The 13,421-nt window shown below is 35.3% G+C and overlaps 2 protein-coding genes across 2 annotated transcripts; one reads left to right on the plus strand and one right to left on the minus strand.

The window, feature by feature from the left end:
• Positions 1-621: 621 nt before the first annotated feature.
• Positions 622-1,431, minus strand: LOC135155451 (serum response factor-binding protein 1-like). Its single transcript, XM_064104424.1, has one exon. It carries the CDS (start codon positions 1,429-1,431, stop codon positions 622-624), a length of 810 nt encoding a protein of 269 aa, XP_063960494.1.
• Positions 1,432-7,770: 6,339 nt separating this feature from the next.
• On the plus strand, positions 7,771-12,998 carry LOC129268482 (tripartite motif-containing protein 2-like). Its single transcript, XM_054906035.2, has 2 exons — positions 7,771-7,922; positions 9,270-12,998. The coding sequence occupies exon 2, from the start codon at positions 9,288-9,290 to the stop codon at positions 11,199-11,201; it is 1,914 nt and encodes a 637-aa protein (XP_054762010.2). The 5' UTR covers positions 7,771-7,922; positions 9,270-9,287; the 3' UTR covers positions 11,202-12,998.
• Positions 12,999-13,421: the final 423 nt, after the last annotated feature.

The raw sequence follows: 13,421 nt of genomic DNA on the forward strand, positions 1-13,421 counted from the left end.
TGAACTCTCTGTGTCAAATAAGTATGCTGTTTCTTTCTCCATGTTCTCCTACATCCATTCTTTTCCTCTCTTGGTCATGAACACAACTGGCATTCCTGGTAAAACAGCAGGCGCATCATCCTGTGAATTGGTGGTCTGCGGTACATCATCCTCTGAATTGGTGGTCTGCGGTACATCATCCTCTGAATTGTTGGTCTGCGGTACATCATCCTCTGAATTGGTGGTCTGCGGTACATCATCCTCTGAATTGGTGGTCTGCGGTACATCATCCTCTGAATTGGTAGTCTGCGGTACATCATCCTCTGAATTGGTAGTCTGCGGTACATCATCCTCTGAATTGGTGGTCTGTGGTACATCATCCTTTGAATTGGTAGTCTGCGGTACATCATCCTCTGAATTGGTGGTCTGTGGTACATCATCCTCTGAATTGGTGGTCTGCGGTACATCATCCTCTGAATTGGTAGTCTGCGGTACATCATCCTCTTGGTGGTCTGCGGTACATCATCCTCTGAATTGGTACTCTGTGGTACATCATCCTCTGAATTGGTGGTCTGCGGTACATCATCCTCTGAATTGGTGGTCTGCGGTACATCATCCTCTGAATTGGTAGTCTGCGGTACATCATCCTCTTGGTGGTCTGCGGTACATCATCCTCTGAATTGGTACTCTGTGGTACATCATCCTCTGAATTGGTGGTCTGCGGTACATCATCCTCTGAATTGGTGGTCTGCGGAACATCATCCTCTGAATTGGTAATCTGCGGTACATCATCCTCTGAATTGGTAGTCTGCGGTACATCATCCTCTGAATTGGTGGTCTGCGGAACATCATCCTCTGAATTGGTGGTGTGCGGTACATCATCCTCTGAATTGGTAGTCTGCGGTACATCATCCTCTGAATTGGTGGTCTGCGGTACATCATCCTCTGAATTGGTAGTCTGTGGTACATCATCCTCTTGGTGGTCTGCGGTACATCATCCTCTGAATTGGTACTCTGTGGTACATCATCCTCTGAATTGGTGGTCTGCGGTACATCATCCTCTGAATTGGTGGTGTGCGGTACATCATCCTCTGAATTGGTAGTCTGCGGTACATCATCCTCTGAATTGGTGGTCTGCGGTACATCATCCTTTGAATTGGTAGTCTGTGGTACATCATCCTCTGAATCGGTGGTCTCTGGCACATAGTCTGGATCGTCTTCGTCCTCATTCTCGGAAAACTCAATGTCTGTGTTCTTGATGCTTGTCTTTTCAACTTCTTCAGCTCCACAAAGATCTGTCTCTGAGTTGCTTTCCTCACACATCTCATCACTACTGTTCCTCTCCTGGTCATGATCCTTGCCCAACTTCTCAATGTTTGTGTTCTTGATGCTTGTCTTTTCAACTTCTTCAGCTCCACAAAGATCTGTCTCTGAGTTGCTTTCCTCACACATCTCATCACTACTGTTCCTCTCCAGGTGATGATTCTGCCCAACGTATCAATGTTTGTGTTCTTGATGCTTGTCTTTTCAACTTCTTCAGCTTAAAGGACAAGTCCACCCCAACAAAAAGTTGATTTGAATAAAAAGAGAAAAATCCAACAAGCATAACACTGAAAATTTCATCAAAATCGCATGTAAAATAAGAAAGTTTTGACCTTAAAAAGAAATTTCGCTTAATTTCACAAAACAGTTATATGCACATCCTGGCTGGTGTGCAAATGAGGAGACTATGGTGTCATCCACTCTCTATTTATTTTGTAGTTTATTTCATGAAATATTCTTATTTTCTAATTGTCGACTCACCTAGCTGTGCGTTATCACTGTTTTGTGAAAAATAAGCGAAACTTTAAAATTTTACATCCGATTTTGATGAAATTTTCAGTGTTATGCGTGTTTGAATTTTCTATTTCTATTCAAATCTGCTTTTTGTTGGGGTGAACTTGTCCTTTAAATGTGTAGAGGCATCTACAGTACTTAGTGAATCTAGTCTCACTACTTCAGACTCTGCCTTTAATATGCAATGTGTGAATTGCAAAAACTAAAGGTCTGTGCATGCAGACTAGCAAAATCCTTCTGCAAAATTTTCTTGATTTCATGTTTATAAATTTGTTTTTGTCACAAAAAGTGAAATAATTTGATTTTATATAATTTGCGGGATGCTGCAATCTAATAAAATTAGTTTAATCAAGATCTCGATGTGTCTGTTTGAAGATTTGATTTCTGATTTGATTCGATTTTATTTTGATTTTATTTTTTCCAATGCATGTGTTATGTGCTAAGGAATATCATTCACTATGATTAAAGACAAAGTTCACCCTGATAAGAAGTTTATTGTAAAAAATAGCAGAGAAAATAAAAGATATCGATGAATGTTTGAGGAAAATCCATCAAAGATTAAAAACTTTATTAGAATTTTAATTATTTTTATTCTGAGCAGCATCCCAATATATCGTGTAATGAAAATTCAGTAAAATTTCTTTTGAAATAATGAAAGAAAATGCGTTCTTATTATACCTTCTGTAAATCAACACAAGTTATTCCACAACCTCTCCTTAAAAAAAAGGAAAGGAAAAATAAGTCACTATGACCCATCAAAACAATATTATGCAATTTATATTGCATAACATATGGGGCAGCTGCTTGTATATGACGTCACAATTCAAAAACTTCAAATTCTAATATCTTTCTTAATCTTTGAAGGATTTTCCTCCAATCTGACATCAATATCTTCAATTATATTTTCTGGTATTTTGACACCAAACTTTTCTTCAGGGTGAACTTCCCCTTTAACTATTATAATATATATGTTTTACAGATGGGAATATTGGAGAGGCAGTGAGGTTAAAGCATATTTTATATTTGGTAAAGGGTCGTTGATGTGGAAAAAACTAGATAATAGAATGCAGCACTTAGATACATTGTATTAAGCACTACATTAATGTAGCATATTATCATCATCATCATCAAACATTCTAATCTTAAACAAATTTAGTTGCCATTTGATCCGTTTTTCAACTAGCGATTTTCTGTGAAAATTTAAATATTCAAAGCAAACATATCTAGTGCCCTTTATCATGTTATTTTTGTTTGCCTTTCGAAGAACTCTTGAACATTCATCTTACAAATTTAAGGATGGGATAAGGGGGATAAGAAAAAGCTGAAAACAAAGTTTATATCCTGAAATTTACACCCCACCCAGGCTTTGGAATGGGTTTTATGATTTAAACGAACAATTGAGTCATTTATCAAGTCCCTTAAAGCTTTTTGTTCTAGGCAACTGCCTTCATTTAATAGGTCATTCTGATTTTTTTGCATGAATTAGTTAAACCGAGTTTGTGAGCTTTTTGGGCCATGTGGGGGGAAAGCATCTTCGAGTATTATTATTATCATTTATCATTATTTTTATTGTTATTATTATTATCATTATTATTATTATTAATGGGGATGTTTTGTCTCTGTTTTGTTTTTGTTGTATTTAGTTACAGTTTTCCCTCAAAAGTCCAGATAACTTTATTTTGATATTGGGAATGTATATCTTGATAATGTTTCGAAATCAGACTGAAAACGATTTGATATAATCAATTACAGTTCGGGTATGATCACATTTAATATGTGCAGTTCAGTCAAAAATTTCATACAAAATGTAAAAAAAAAAATCGTCCGCCAAAAAAATTTGACAAGAAAAAAAGGTCTTCAACCACAAATAAAAGGATTTCGTAACAAAAAAATTGACAAGCAAAAAAATAAAAAAATAAAAAATAAATAAAAAAGGCCCTCAACAGGGAAATAAATGACATTTCGCACCGGAAAAAAATTGACAAGCACAAAAAAAAATTGGTCAGTTGTGACTCGTCAGGGGGGGGGCCTGACTAATCACAACTGACCATTTTTTTTTTGTGGCTAGTGCCACAATGTCATCAGGCCCCTAGCGTCAACTTTAGGTCATCAAAACGCTTTTTTTTACTAAGGAAATCTATAATTTGGGACATAGAGTGAATGACCTCAGAACGCTAAAATCGCATACGATGAGGGGTTTAATTTTCACAAAATTTTCTGGAGGGCCCCCAGCTAGATCCCCCGGCACGACGGGGGATCATTCCCGGGATTCGCCCCTGATAATATCACCTTGAATAGACGAGATGTCAAATCAGGATTTGCCTCCAGCCAAGTAAGATCAATTTCTGCTTTTTCATTTCTCTTTTCTTTTCTTCTCTCTTATATTTCTTCCTCCATATTTTGCCTATTTTTTCCTCTGGTCTCATTTTATCTCTCACTTTCCCTTTTTTTACAATCACGTTTTTCTTACTTTGATCTTTTGTTCCTTTCTCTTCCCGTTTTTTTTCTTCTAGATTTCTTTCTTCTTTTCGGGCCCTCTTTTCTTTATCAATGTCTACTTTGTTTTTTTCCTTTTTCATATTCTAATTGTTCCTGCCTTTTCTTCTTTCCATCTTCTCAAAATTATTCCTTTCTTTCTTTCTTTTTTTTTTCTTTCTTTCTTTCTTTCTTTCTTTCTTTCTTTCTTTCTTTCTTCCTTACTTTCTTTCTTTTTCTTTCTTTCTTTCTTTCTTTCTTTCTTTCTTTTTTTCTTTAACTTTCTTTCTTTCTCTATTTATTCAATTTATTCATTCCTTCCTTTTTATTTTATTTTTTCTTTCTACCTTCCTTTCTTTCATTCATTCTTTCCTTTTTTCTTCCTTTCTGTATGTTCTTTATATTTCCTTTCTTTCTTCTTATGTTCCCTTTTTTGGTGCCAGGTAAAAATGGCAGAGGTAAAAATGGCAGAGGTAATAATGGCAGAGGTAAAAATGGCAAGTTAAAAGGTAAAAATGGCATAGGCAATAATGGCAGAGGTAATAATGGCAGAGGTAAAAATGACAGAGGCAAACATGAGGTAAAGATCAGGACGATCAGAAAGATCAGAAAGAGCCTTTCCGGTTAATATTAGTCATAATCATTGACCTTGAATTGACCCCTATCGTCGAAATGAGTATTATGAATTGATTAGATCTTATTTGGATATTTTCATCATTTTAGGTCTATACTTTATCGTTGATATGATGATTTCAATTAGTGAGTGATAAAAGGATTTATCTTGGCCAGTTCGTAGTAGAACCGCACTTCATCTCATATATACCAAACTAATGTGCGCTACCATTTACACGCTGAAATATCCAATTCCGGGATTTCTTCGAACCACTTGCATATACTTTTATAACAGAAAAAATAACAAAACGTTCTGTAATAAAAGACACTTTTCACATTTCAACATGATTGTGGATCCGAATAGCAGGGGCGTCGATCCATTTTTCAGATTGGGGGGGTGGGGCAAAATCATTAACGTTCCAAAGGTGCTCGATCGTATAAGACACCCATTCACACCCCCCACACACACACATATATATATATATATATATATACATATATAATATATATATATATATATATATATATATATATATATATATATATATATATATATATTATATATATATATATATATAATATATATATATGACTCATGAGACACAGATACGTATCTCACCAACAAATTAATGCGAGCGCGAAGCGCGAGCTGATTTTTTTTTATAAATAGCATACTGACAGGAAAAGCGTGCCTGTTTAGGGCTGTTTGTAACTCATGAGGATACATATCTCACTACACAGATAGTACGAGTGCCGAGAGTGAGCTGAAATTTCTTTATATTCTGACCTGAAAGCTTGATATTCTAAGCATTTTTGGTACTAATGATTAAGATTGGTATCTAAAAGAAGAATAGATGCGAGCGCGAAGCGCGAGCTGAAAATTTTGATATTTCGATCTGAAAAAAATTGACAGTTTAATGGAAGTTTTTGATAAAGAACAAGATATATATCCAAGAAAAGATGATTGCAAATCGAAGCAGGAGTTCTTTTGATGCTTAAAACTGAAAATGGGGCATTTACATTCACCTATTCAATCATGAAAAGTATGGGTTTTTGCTACAGAAATGATGCGAGCGCGAAGCGCGAGCTAAAAAAATGTATATTCCAATCTGAAAAGCAGACATTTTGAGCACGATTTTAAATAAAGAACGAGTTGTGTATCTCAATCTCGCTTGCTGAACATTACAATCTTGTTTTTTTTTGGGTATATCCGGAATTATTGGGGGGGGGGGCAAAATGATATGTTTGTCCCCCCCCAATATTTTCATTGGCGGGGCGATCCCCCCCTGCCCCCCCAGGATCGACGCCTCTGCCGAATAGATATAAGTATGATAAGTATATGGCGTAGGCGGATCCAGGGGGTGCCCCCCCCCCCCCGCTATTGGCGGACCCCCCAAAAAATGAAAAAGGGGGAAGAAAGAGCAAAAGAAAGAGAAGGGGAAAAAACGAAAATGGAAAAGGAAAAAAAGAGAGAGACGAGGGAATAATAAGGTCAGGGAAAGACTTGGAAAAATGATTTTAAAAAACTATTTCATGTCACTTTATTAAATTTCCTGTCGCGCTTTGCGCTCGCATAGCTTGTTCGACTAGATACATATCTTGCTCAGTAGGCTGATCAAGTTTTGAAGTCAACATACAAAACATATTTCAGCTCGGACATCGAACTTCCATGATTTTGTTTGATTTACAAATTGATTGTTTTAAGTGCTCTGTAAAATATGTCCGTTTTGTGGTGTGAATATCATTTGAAGCTTTTTGTGCTTTGCGCTCGCATTATGTGATTTGCCAAGTAGACCTACATATTGTCTGTGTTTCCATGAGATAATGACAAACTACTTAAAATCCCCCTTTTATGACAGTTCATAAAAAAATTTCGTCTCGCGATTTGCGCTCTCATGAATTGTTGAAATATCAACTCAATTACTCAATCATTAGGCTTATTACATTAATGAATATGAGAATACAATTTTCAGGAATTCCTTATAACTAAATTGTCCTTTTTTCAAAAAGGAATATCGACAAGATTCATATCGCGCTTAGGACTAGGAAGATAGTCATCCTCATCATCAAAAAATGTCCTTAGGCCTAGAATGCCCAGGTCCTATAGGCCAAAATAATAATAAAAATATTAGCTCTGGCATTGACTTTTATGATAAAAATGAAATGTATTCAGAATCCCCAGATTTGGATTCCCTAAAAGCCTTATCAGTATCATTTTAATCATTTTCTGTTATTTCTACAATAAACTTTATGTCAAAGTGAATTTCCCCTTTAATGAATTAAGTACAAATTAAGTACAAAATTTGAATATTAGAAGAGCGATGTGACATAAGAGTGTAAGTCCAGGAAAAAATAAGAAAATACCAACTCAAGTGTTATTAATTTGTTGCAGAAGATCTTAAGAACATGTATGATTTAAAATACCCTTTCAATTAGTCCAACATTATATATTTTTTTTCTTCTCAGAACGTTTCTTATTTAATCTAATGTACATGGAGGGGCTTTTGGATTTTTCGACATGGGGGTTTAAGACTGGATACCTCTGCCGTTTTTATCTCTGCCATTTTTACACCGAGCCCCCTTTTCCTTCCTACGATTTATTTCATTATTTCCTACTTTCCTTCCTACCATTTCTTTCTTTATTTCTTTATTTTCTTCTTTATCTATCTTTTTTTCCGTTCTTGTCATTTTTCACTCTAAACAAGTCAATAATAAACTACAAACATTTCGATTATTTTCAATCAGGTAAAAAGAAAACCCGTGAATCAACCGTTACGCTGAATTGAAGTACATGAATGCACATGTCAAAGGTTACTGGGAATTCCCAATCACTAAAAATAGTTTGATATTGAACTAGAATTCGTAAACAACTGTAAATTTGCACACGATTCAGTACGCACCACCATTGTGAATTGATGTAGCCTAAATATCTAATACTGCTGCTATTAGACCCCGTATAATAGTATTGCTTTGATCAAACTGAGAAACATATCGTTTATAATGGACACAAGCTGTTTGATGTAAGTATATTGAATAATTCATGTATTTTCCAAGTTATTCTGTATATATTTCACACATTCAAATGCCATATGAATCAGAAACGTGTCGAATTTGAAATCACACTCTGATTGATATGGCTTGTTTAATGATTGTATCTGTAATATTATTGGATTGCCTATTTTCTTTAATAATAACGCAATTGTTACCAGTGAGAAATTGTAACATCACCATCTTTGAACAGACAGGATCGAAACAATTTTTATATATAAAGATCGTTGTTTAGGGGTGATCAGACTTATTTTCCAACCCGGAAGTAATGTGGAAAATCAAAAGGTAAATTGCCTATTCGTCTAATGCCAATTCTTCCACTCACCACATGGTCTACCTTAATTTAGTCTAATGCCATTCGGTCCATCAACATCAATTTTTGTAACTGAAGAAAACTTAATATGCCTTTTTAGGATGGAATTTGTTAATCTTTAATAATAGGTGAATCGAATGATTTTATTCCTCTGTTATTACATTCTTGACTTTACTATACTATAGGGGATGAGGAATAGTTAGAAGAGACAAGGTGACTGCTTTTACTACATGTTTATCAAGTATTATCTGTTGATAAGCTGTACTTCTTCTAATGTAAACTAATAATGTGTATGCTCCCTGTTTTTCTATTCTTATTTGGTTATTCTGTTATATTTTAAACTACTCGTATTAATTATATGTGATTTGTTATACAAAATTATGAAAACCCAATAAAAACGTAAGAAAAAAAAAACATTTCGTCTAAAAACCATTTGGTCCAATCATCACTTCGTCTAATCACCAGTTCGTCTATTACCATTTCGTCTCATAACCAGTTGGTCTAAATAAATATCCATTTCATTTTTATTTATTTTGTCCAATTTTGGATTTAATTGCTATTAGCCCAACTGGTTATTATATAAACTGGTGAGTGAAATAAATTGCAATTAGACCATGTGGATAGGGGATTAGCTTATGTTAGACCAAATGATTGTAAAGGAGTTTGGTAATTGGACGAAATGGCATAAGACTATTTGAAATAAACTTATAAAAATAATACTCTTTTTAAAGCAATATAATCCCTAATACTCTTCTTTTCTTTTCACTCCTTTCCTTTCACCATCCCAATTTATTCTCATCGTACCAAGCTCCTCTTCCCATTCCCCTTTCTCCTCTCCCCCCTCATTTTATCATTCCCAATCTCCCCTTCCTCCTCCCCTTCCTTTCCCTATTCTAAAACCCCAGGTGTTTCTCTTATTACTCAGTGATTTAAGTCAAATGGCAGATTCTATGGTCCTTACGTGTTTATTATTCTGCATTTTGTTTTTGTAATAATTATTTTTCAGTCTTCTATAAACCCAGCTATGGCTGAAGCATTAAAGACTGTCATCTCCCAGAGTACAGAGTGTCCAGTATGTCTTTCTACATTCACCGATCCCAAGATCCTGTCTTGTTCTCACACTTTCTGCAAGACTTGCCTGGACAACCTCTTAGAGTGTCACGGTAACTGTCAGATCCGATGCCCTGTCTGCAGAGCTGTGACCCAGGTCCCAAACAAAGATGTCGGCAAACTACAGGTAAATCTTGCTTTGAAGAGTCTGATAGAGGATATGGAGGGCCATCCTCAAATTTGCACAAATTGTAAATCAAATGACAAGCCCCATTCTGTTGTCTACTGCCAAGACTGTGGCAATTATCTCTGCACCTCTTGTCTTAATACGCACTCTCAATGGGAAGGCTTTATCGATCATGACGTCATTGCCATGAGTGAGATCTCGTCAGGAAAGGTTTCAGTCCGTAAATACCGAAAATGCAGGAAACACCTGAAAGAAGATGAGGGTTGCTTCTGTTCCAGCTGCAGGAGATTCACATGCTTCAGGTGTGTTGTTATGGAACATACGGGGGAAGGACACAAGGTCATCGAGGGAGCAGCTTACGAGGACAAACACATGAAGGGTATCGAAGAACTTAAATCAAAGGTGGACAAGAAACAATCATGCTTTCAGAAGTACATTGATTTCATAGATGAACAGACCAAGAGTGTTGACAATGCCAAGAAACAGTGTACAAGTGACATCAACAAAGCATATGATGATGCGGTCCGGCACTTGACAGAGAAAAGAGAAAGTCTGCTAAGAGAAGTCAAGGAAACGACTGAAGGAGCAGAGAAAGAACTGGAAAGCATGAAGACCACGACTAAGAAGTACATCAATCAGTTGACGACCATGGCTGAAATGGTAACTAACAAAATAAAGATTCCATTAGATATGGATACTTTGGCTGCACACGACACTCTGTGTGAAGAGTTACGAGAGGTCTTTGATCAAAAGGATCCTGACTACGAGCAGCCGAAGAAATCGGGCATAAAGGGGAAAAGTGTCAATTTCGAGAGAAATGCTGGAGTTGATGAGCTAGGCCTTGGAAAGATTGTGAATGTAGTTGAAAGAAACGTCGCCTTAACCACTAATAAAACCTTTGATGAAAAGGACGTTTCTTTGTACACTAATAAGATTGTTAATGTAAAGAACGTTTCTTTGCCAGCTATGAGTAGCATGAATGTCATGGTTAGTACACCAGACGGTAGGATGGCAGTAGGATGTAGTACAGGTGGCATCGTCATCTTCTCTCCTGATGGTCAGCTTCAGCAGACAGTTCTTAAGGATGTTAAGATTGATGGGGTAGGGTTCCTCTCTGATGGTCGATGTGTTGTGATTGATACTTCAAACATCATCACACTGTACACACCGGAGTACACACAATTGAATGTAATGTTTAAGACTCTGAGTCGAGATAAAGGTTGGTATTCTGATCTCACTGTTGATGGTGATGATCTGATCTATGTGAGCTACAGGAAAGCCTGCAAGATCCAGGTATTTCAAGCATCAGGTGGGCAAGCAGTCAGGGAGATACCATGCAACGGGTATGAACTTCGGCAAATCACTAGTTACCATGGTTCTCTTATCACTTCATCAGTTGATACTATCAGATTAATAGACAAACAGGGTGCTGTACAACATAAATTAAAGAAACCGGGTAGTTTCCTTTACGCTGCTGTATCTCAATGGAATACAATCCTGATAGCCGCGGTGAAGCCTGGTGAAGGTCTGGTGAGCATTGACGAGTATACAAATGAACTAAGGCACATTCGAAACCTTGTTAATGATTACAAGATTGAGAAGCATTGGGTATGTTGGTATTACTATTACCTCCAGCAGTACCGATCAGGAGAGATCGCTGTCTGCCCTCGGGATAGTCTCTATATATTCCGCTTAAAATAATTGATGACATGATATCATAATTATTATCGCAGAATATGGGGGGGGTGTGAGACCCACTGAGTTGCCATTTTCTGCTAAAGTAAGCTGCTATAATATAGAAATACATGAAACAATTGTTGGATCATTTCTTTCTCGTTTCTCACCCATAAAAAGCATTTCGCTGCTTACAACTTTTTGTTTTCAATTTTGCATGTACCAACCATCATATTTATCATGTTTATCCTCTGTGTGGGGGAAATTCTAGACTATACTTGTATGTTTTCATAAATTGGAAGATATCGTGATTCTATGCTGTGAATGTAGACATTATTATAACGTGTGAATATATAAATATTATTTTCATTGAGATGGTCTGATCATCACTCTTCGATATTTTTCGGAGTGTGAAACACTAAAAAAAATTATTTCATTTATGAAAATTGCACGAAAATGCATAAAACAACTTATAGTCAATGAATCTCAATTTTTATTTTCAGCTTTCCACTTAATATCAAGCATCATCTTTATCATGTGTATCCTATGTGAGGGAATTTCTCGTGCTTAAATATAAGACATAATGTTAAATATACATATTGTAACAGTATCCTGTTTATGTGATTTGTTCAACTGATAACCTATAATGTTTATTCAGTTAGAGGGCGCACTCTTGCTAAGTAATAAAGTACCCCTTTCCTCCTGTAAGAAATCTCTAACTACTCTCTGATGTTCGAGTAAAGTAAAACCACTTAACAACCCAACCCAACCACAACTTGAAACACATATTTTATGGGAAACCAAATGTTTCTCTCTTCATACATGTCATATGCATGTATATATAATATTTGTCTAGCAATGACTATCGTGGCAATGTGATATTTACCATTGATATTAATGAGTGTATGCTATACTGTTTATGATTTTATGCATAAATTAGAATATATCGTTATTCTATGCTGTGAATCTAGACATTATTATAACTTGTAAATATGTAAATATTTTTTTCATTGAGATGGTCTGATCATCACTCTTCGATATTTTTCGGAGTGTGAAACACTTAAAAAAAACTTATTTCATTTATGAAAATTGCACGAAAAATGCATAAAACAGCATATAGTCAATGAATCTCAATTTTTATTTTCAGCTTTCCACTTAATATCAAGCATCATCTTTATCATGTGTATCCTATGTGAGGGAATTTTTAGTTCTTGTATTTTAGACACAATGCTATTAGATATATCATGAGAAATCAAATGATTCTCTGTTCATATATTTGACTAGTAATGACTATGGTGGCACTTAGAATTTTACTATTGCTTTATTAAAGAGTGTGTATACTGTTTATGTACGTATACTTGTATTTGTAATACATCGTGATTCTATGCTGTGAATCTAGACATGATTATAATGTGTGAATATATATATTATCTTCATCTGATACGGAAATAGACGGATCTACACTCTTCGATATTTTTCGAAGTAGGTCAATTTGTTAAATGCAATTATATGGAATAAGTCGAATGTGCATTTCAGACAATGGCACGAAAAAAATGTATAGGAAAAAGCATAGTAAATGGATGTTAATTTGGGTCATTATTTTATTCTAATTTTCGAGTTTTGAAAATGATTTCTGAGCAAACGGTATTACATTTTTAACAAGATACATTGGCATCTGCACAATAATATATAACTCAATTAATCTGTATGGAAAATTATTATATTATAGAGTATAATTTCAAATAACTTCATCGGATTTTGCCTTTTAAAGAGGATTCAATTCGATAGAAGATCAAGTCAGATATGACTTGCTTTTAGTGTGATAACAAAAATAAAAAATAAAAAATAAAAAATGAAACTATCATTTATTTGTTGTATTGTCTACAGTGTTACGATACTGCAACAAATAACAATAAAATAAAAGGGTTGAAAAGCGTTCATTAAAACAGGTTGATGATCTCGATAAGAACTGAGAATTCCTCTCTCAAAATAACTGCAAACAGTTCATTGATGGTGTGCAAATAATTCCACAGAAGATAAATATTCCAGGTGGAAATTAAGTCTGCTCTGACATAAGTCTGGCGTGAAACTCTTAGCTCTGATCTGATATGATGATGTCTTTGAAGAAACTGCCAGTTTATATACAAATTATTCACTATTCTAGAGACTTCTAGTATTCACTATTATGAAATGTTCTAATATTGTCTTTAGAAAAATATTCTCCTTTCAGGAGCAGTCAAATTCCAG

Source organism: Lytechinus pictus, chromosome 9, assembly GCF_037042905.1.
Source record: "Lytechinus pictus isolate F3 Inbred chromosome 9, Lp3.0, whole genome shotgun sequence".
In the NCBI taxonomy this organism is placed as follows: Eukaryota; Metazoa; Echinodermata; class Echinoidea; order Temnopleuroida; family Toxopneustidae; genus Lytechinus; species Lytechinus pictus.